Here is a 7,410-nt window from a genome sequence, read left to right as displayed (position 1 = left end):
AAAATAAAGTTATATTATTATATAATTACCAATGAAATATCTACTTTTCTCTATTTCGAAAAATTGATATCTTCACACGTGAAAATAACATGTTATTTTCACGTGTGAAAATAACACCATTGCGATGGCTATTCAAAAATACACGGAAAGAATTGCCTGAAAAAGCCAAAACATACTTCATTTATAATTATATAATAAACAGAATATTACATGGGCGCTTGGAGATACGCAATTTATCTTCTCGTGTTGAAAATCTCTCACTCGTTCGCTGCGCTCACTTGTGAGAGATCTTTTCAACACTTGAAGATAAATTTCGTATCTCCGCGCGCCCATGTAATATCCTCTATTTATTATTATTATTATTATTATTATTAGATGTTTGTCATTTGGGACTCTTTAGTAATCTCTTCGTATCTACCAATCAGATTGTTTCGCGTCGATGGGTACTTCATATGGTACACCAGAAGAGCCCCTTGTTTCCAATACCTCGGGCTATGAACACAACCACGCGGATGGTAGAGGTCACGTGATCGCATCCAAAAGAGAAGAAATTGTACCTGGAGGAATCTGGTGCGCTGAAAAACCTGACACCAGGCAGTATGTACAGATAGATGTGAAAAAACCGGTTAAAGTCACAGGTACGTAGCTTGAATTGAAACTCTGTTGTAGGTTTTTTGACTCACGGAATTTCTTTACTCTTTACAGGTTTAGGTACACAAGGACGAATAACTGATGATTATTGGGTGTCCAAGTATCGCGTATCATACAGCATCAACGGTATCACATGGAATAACTACACCGAGAATTATCAACTAAAGGTATAAAACTACGTGGCCCTACTGAACTATGCATACTTTCCTGTAAATGCCATTTCAATCCTAGTCGTCTTCCTCTTCCACTTAAAAAAAGGCGTCAACAAAAGCCGATAAATTTTGGAATTTGTAAATTGTTATTTTAGGGGGGGGAGGATTGAGTTTGTAGTTGATTTATTTTATTTTTATTTGGAGACTTTATCACGCTTGAGTTGTAACAAAAAAAAAGCAAACAAGCGTGATGATGGGCAGATTAACGGGCTCTAAGGTCCGGGCGAAGTGCGCATCCCCCCCCACAAAAATGACAGCAAAGTTTAGGCCGCAGACTGCTGATACTCAGCATCACCTTCTAGTATCGTTCTCTACTGAAATAACTAATTCTTTCCTTTTTCGTAGATTTTTACTGGTAACGATGATAAAGACACATTATCGATCCGTCACCTCAAGCATCCTATCACAGCTCGCTATGTACGTTTACACCCGCTGAAATGGCATGGCGGGCTCATTTGCATGAGGGCAGAAGTCTTTGGATGCGATCACTCGTGTAAGTTAATATGAATTAAATTTTTTGGTTTTGTTAGTGATTTTCTATGGAAATCTACATCGATTATAGACAAATTTAATCATCCACCGCCTTATTGGATGACAAATGTAATCATCCTCCGCCATATTGGATGACAAGTTTAATTCTTCTCCGCCATGATGGATGGCCAATTTCATCCTTGTCCTCCATATTGGATGACAAGTTTGATCATTCCTCCGTCATAATGGATGACAAATTTGATCATCCTCCGCCATATTGGATGACAAATGTAATTCTCTTCCACCATATTAAATCTGATCAAGTAAGACAGGGGATTGTTTTACCTTTCAGCAAACGTGGTGCAGCATCAACCACTCTTGAGTGCTAAAAATAACCAACAGACGAAAAAGGGCGACATCAGACAGCCACAAAAACCAGTCGAAGCCAAGCCAACACAAAAAATTAATACAATCAAAGAACACAATTCTGGTCATCTTACAAATATCAAGGGCGACTATGGACACCTCGCGGCCGCACCACATGACAACAAAGTACTACCAACAGCAAAGAAGACCAATACGCATGCGCAAAACCAAGTTCAAATTCAAGCTCAAAATCATCTCATGGCACCAAGCCCGAAAAACGTTTTGGCGGGAAAAACGAGTGTTCAGTCGACTGCTGCGAAAACAGGAAATTCAAGATACGTCATTGCTTCGCACACATTACCCCATGTACCAAGCCGTATACAAAATCGTATCTTTCTTTCTAAACCTTCACATAATAGACTATCTGAGTTCTACTTCGGCCATCAACAAAAAGTATTTAACCAGTATATTCCAAGTAATTTGTATACGAACCAAAGACTTTCCAATTTTCATTATGGCAATAGACTAATTCCTAGGATTCAACCTTATAAATCCTTAGTAAAGTATCCTAATGGTCTTGGAGCACAGGCGATAGTAATGCCGTCCGTAGGTGCTTTAAAAAGCAACTCAAGAACATTTGATAATCAAAGACTTACGACAGGAACATTTATTGGGGGTCAAAGGTTTTCATCAGGTGCAAAGGTGCTACAATCTGGACCATCGCGTTCTTATAATCCATCTTCATACACTGGGAAGACGAGGGTTCTTGCTGGTAATATAAATGCTGCAGAAACTCCACGAATTAAGCCTGGGAGTCCTGTCAGAAACCAGTATTTTTTACCTCAATTGAAAGTTGTTCCAAAGCCGACTTTAAAGGCTTTAAAAAGAGTACAAACAAAAATTGCGTTGATAAAGAACTATTCATTGGTTAGAGAACCAAAATTAGTTTTACTACAAAATGCAAGCTCAACCCAAAATTCAATAACCTTGAGCTTGAGAGAAAAGTTTAAAGATTCTGATCTTCATCATTTTCTGGATGAACGCTTATCAAAGGAGGTTTCAAAAGAGGAAGAAGCGTCGAAGAACACTAAGGTTGATAGATACCTCGATTATAACTGGTCAGCTTTTGGTCCTTGTACTGCTAGCTGTGGAAAGGGAGTCAAGGAGAGATACCGGAGATGTAATGCAATGGAGTGTTTGGCTGATGGATCAGAGATACAGATCCTTCCCTGCTTCAATCCTCCTTGTAAAGGTGCGTGAGATTGTTAAAGTAAAACCTTCACTTGCTCCAACCCCGGTGGGGAGTGTTGGATGCAGGTGACTGATATCAAGTTGTCTTGTTTCTTTTTTCTTTGTTTTTTTTTTTTTTTTTTTTTTTTTTTTTTTTGTTTTTTTTTTTTTTTTTTTTTTTTTTTTTTTTTTTTTTTTTTTGTTGTTGTTGTTTTTTCGTTGTTTTTTTTTGTTGTTTTTTTTTTTTTTGTTTTTTTTTTTTTTGTGGTTTTTTTTGTGGTTTTTTTTTCATTAATTTGATTTTTTTTTTTTTTTCATTTCTTTTTTTTTTTTCTTTCCTCGATTTCTTTTTTCTTTTTTTTTTCTTTGCTAACTAATTTTAGATGTTTTTGCTTGGAAGTCGCATCAGCTATTTCTGTCTATCCAAACGTACCCACAGTCTCCGAGCAACAAAGGAGAATAACAAATGCTTACATAGAAAAAAATATGTATGATAGCTATAATGTTTTGACTATGTACAGAATCAACAGAGTGGTCATCATACACTAGATGTAGCGTCACTTGTGGTACAGGAATAAGAACAAGAACAAGATCATGTGATGGCATCGAGTGCCCCAAGGCTGGGAAAGAAGTCGCTACTATATCATGTAAAAACCCAGACTGTCCAGGTAGGAGTCTATCGTGCTTCAAATAGAGCTAGATCATTTTTGCGGAGGGAAGAAAACCAGAGAACCCTATTGGAGTAAATCCCTCGATGCACAGGAGAGAACCAACGAGCAACTCTAGTCACATACGACACTGAGTCAGAAGCGAGTGAGAAGCGAGTAGTGTCACGCCTACTGCACCCATGCTTCCCTCAAGATTATCATCTTTAAAATTTCAACTTCTAAATTACTTTAATTCGATCTAGAAAGGGCCTGAATAAAAATAACTATTGCAATAATACAGCTTCTCATTAATCCCATATAGGTAACTGTCCAATTATTTTCTTAATTAGACAGGTATTGTTGATATGGGATTAATTAGGCAGCTATATAATTAATAGGTAATGCGATTTCATGCTCCCCAATCAAGAAATAATTTGACTCGAAAAATTCCCCTGACTGCAAAATTGGACTCTGCCTACGGCCTCATCCAATTTTGTCAGTCCTCGGAATTTTCCTCGTCCAATTATTTCTTAATTGGACAGCATGGAGTCCTATTACATATACTAATTCTCCTAATTTATCTACCCTATCGTGTAGTGTTTTTTAAAGTTATTATTTGGTAGTTATTATCTGCGGCTATTTATAAATGAAGGTTCGAAACATTTACAAAAAGGTAGCCACCAGAACTATTTCATTATTCTATGTAATAATTAAATGTAAGAATACATTTTCTTCTCTTTTGTTTAAAGTTTTGAACTTGGATTTCGAGAAAGTTGATGGTCACGTGGTCATCGACCAATCAGGAAAAGGCAACAACGCCTTCATGGATAAAGAGACTCACATCGTCCCTTACAAGAGCCTTTGCGGTCACCATGCCGACCTTGGTTACCATGGCAACCTTCTGTTGGAAGACTTCACGTTTAGAAAGAAGCCCAAACATGGGGTTTCTATTGCATGCTGGGTAAACTTACAAGGGTCGACACAAGGGAGTCATTCGATATTCAGTACCTCGAAAATGGTCAACGTTGGGCAGATTATTGGTTAGTAGAATATTGTCATTCTCGTGGTGTCTAAGGATCGGAACCTGGAAATTTGTGCATTCAAGTTCTGAGGTTTATCTTGCGAAAATCTTATTCCCAGGGCCATTTCACCCAGTAGGAGTGAGAGGGTCCTGGTTATGAGGGTATTAATGTTATATACGGTACCCAAGTTAGACCCGCATGCACTTTTTTTTTGATTTGGTATCGGATTTTCTGGAATTAGGGTATTCTTATTCTGATCTTTACCATGCTGTGTACAGTACTGTTTGTACCCAAGCTAGACCATCATGCATCATGCTTATAACTCAGGTCACAACTATATCATAGTATCTTCTAAAGCACAAACGGCAAAAATGAAGTTGTACTCGAGAGAATAACTCATGGTCTGAACCAGTATATGGGGTCTACAAAAAACAAAGTTTTTTTTGCGCATGTGTATTAAAAGTATTGATTGCATTATTTAAGGTGGTTACCACTTTGAAGTCGATGATGGTAAAGTGCGCTGGTTTCATCGCAGTGCGTCACACAATCCTGTCTTTAGTGTTGTCACTGGTAACGTAATCCACCCAAATACCTGGTACCACGTGGTTGGCACGTATTCATCAAACACCAAGAAGGCTAAGGTAATGAACGAAACTGGCTTTCGTTAATAAGAACATCATAGAGTTTTAAATGAAATTGGTAGCCTTGATTCTATTTGAATCATTCATCCCAGCCATCCATTCCTTCCATTTTTCCACCCAATTGTCTCATCTTAGCTATTCCATCCGTCCATCATTCATCCACTCATATATCATTGCATCCATCCATTCATTTTCTTATCTATTATACTTACTTGATGATTTAACCATTCAATTCATCATCCATCTATCCATCCATCTACCCATCCATCCATCCATCCGATCCCTCCATCCCTCCATCCATCCACCTATTCATCCATCTATCTATCTATCCATCCATCCAGCCAACCATCCATCAATCAATCGCCAATCCATATTCGCACACTGACATATACTATTTCACCAGGTATACATCGATGGTAAGGTCCACGGTTCATCATCAGGTGACGGTCTACTAGACGATGACTGGGGATACCGAGCATCGATCGGTAGCTTTGACTTTGATGGACGATTTATCCGCGCAAAACTAGATGATTTTTTCATATACGACTACGAAATCACCCCTGAACAAATACAAGATCTTCTCAGCATAAAATGCCCAAAGAAAAAGAAAAAGAAAAACTACTTCCAACCGCAATTAAACGGGACGTAGATAAATGCTGATGAACTATGATGTCGATAGATGACGATTCCTAAAATAGGATGAGAGTTATTTTCTTCACCGCGTGAAAAAATTTGATACAAAGATACAAGAGGTCACTTTTTTCTTCCTTTGAAAAAAATGTAAAGTAAAGACTTGATGAAGGATTTTTTTAAGATTATTTAAATCAACAAGCGAACGACCAGGAATGTCATTAATGACAGTCTAAACAAACTTCAGTGTTTTACGTACATTAATGGACAACAAAGTGAAAGAGACAGCACGTTGCGGTTGCCATGGAAAGCATTACGCATTTAAGGATTATATAGGTTTTATTTTACAAGGGATCAGATATCAGTACTAACATTGTTACAGCATTGAACATTTGCGAGTTTTACTTAAGGATTGACAAAGTTTTGGTGGTACGATCTGAAAGAAAACTTTCCAAAAATAGTTGACTTTCAGAGAAATGTTTTCTGCAGAAGTAGCAATTCTCCAACTACAAAGTAAAGTTGATTTTTGCTGTTAGGAGAAGCAACTACCTTCAGATGGTTCTTTACTTTGTGTCACAAAATGAGAGCATTGCAATAGACCTCTTCGGCTCTGACGTAATGTTTTCCCATTTCAGACCACATGTCATTCCCTAGAGTATCATTTCTTTGTTTAAGGTTTGCGCATGAGAAGACACTTGAATATGGATACAGCTCAAACAAAGAATCTTATTCTCAAGGGAATGACACGTGGTCTGAAATGGGAAACATTACCCCAAGCCGAAGAGGTCAATTTGCTTTTAAACTTTAAACATTTTGATATTAAAATATATCAGGAAGGAACATCCAGGAACTAGTATGTATAATGATAACCGTTACCAAAGATCAAATTCCATTCAACTATTGACTGGTGAAACACAAACGATGCAAGATGTTTCACAAAAGTATTAAAAGCTGCACCCTGCAGCCTTTATTCGATGTTTTTTTTTTTTTTGTAGAATAAGAAATGGAAAATAGTCAATAGACTCCTTTAACAAATTTCCCCCAAGAATGGGTACAAAAATGAAAACAGGATTGCGATCTTTTTGATGTTAATATTTTTCATTGCCGTGACTATTGTCTTGACCCCCAATAAGGGTTTGGTATTTATTGGGTAAAAATAGACTTGTTTACCTTGGGCGTGTTGTTTTGTCGTATCCTGCTCAACAGTTAAACAAAGAAATGATACTCTAGAGAATAACACGTGGTCTGAAATGGGCAAATCATTACGCTCAAGGTAAAGAGGTCTATTGATTAAGAAAATCAGTAATCCTGATGTGGTATTTCCTGGATATGTCGTAGTTAAGATGTAGATAGATGTAGGTTAAGTCTATGTACAGCACTCCTGATGTAAATTGTTTAATTTCTCGAATTTGTATTGTATATTAAAGGAAATTAACGAGGAAATAGTAAATAGCTATTGTCATGGCTTTGGCGGTTTGGCTTTCCCTTTCCCTCTATCCTTCATCTCTTGCTATTGTTATAATCCTTTTTCTCCTTCTTC

General features: G+C 37.3%; 1 protein-coding gene across 1 annotated transcript in view; it reads left to right on the top strand.

Annotated features, from left to right (window-relative positions):
* Positions 1-7,307, top strand: part of LOC116289449 (uncharacterized) — a 15,858-nt gene extending 8,551 nt beyond the window's left edge. The window contains exons 15-22 of the mRNA XM_089031076.1: positions 426-638; positions 706-818; positions 1,209-1,356; positions 1,687-2,952; positions 3,452-3,598; positions 4,327-4,617; positions 5,083-5,240; positions 5,644-7,307. Coding sequence (XP_088887202.1) covers positions 426-638; positions 706-818; positions 1,209-1,356; positions 1,687-2,952; positions 3,452-3,598; positions 4,327-4,617; positions 5,083-5,240; positions 5,644-5,889 — 2,582 coding nt within the window. The 3' untranslated portion in view covers positions 5,890-7,307. The remainder of the gene's footprint in view (positions 1-425; positions 639-705; positions 819-1,208; positions 1,357-1,686; positions 2,953-3,451; positions 3,599-4,326; positions 4,618-5,082; positions 5,241-5,643) is intronic.
* Positions 7,308-7,410: the final 103 nt, after the last annotated feature.

This window comes from Actinia tenebrosa, unplaced genomic scaffold (assembly GCF_029948245.1).
Source record: "Actinia tenebrosa isolate PJP-AT-01 unplaced genomic scaffold, QUT_ActTen_1.0 PGA_scaffold16__25_contigs__length_10494907, whole genome shotgun sequence".
Lineage (NCBI taxonomy): Eukaryota > Metazoa > Cnidaria > Anthozoa > Actiniaria > Actiniidae > Actinia > Actinia tenebrosa.
The sequence above is the reverse complement of the archived record's forward strand: the minus strand, read 5'-3'. Positions and strand labels throughout refer to the sequence as shown.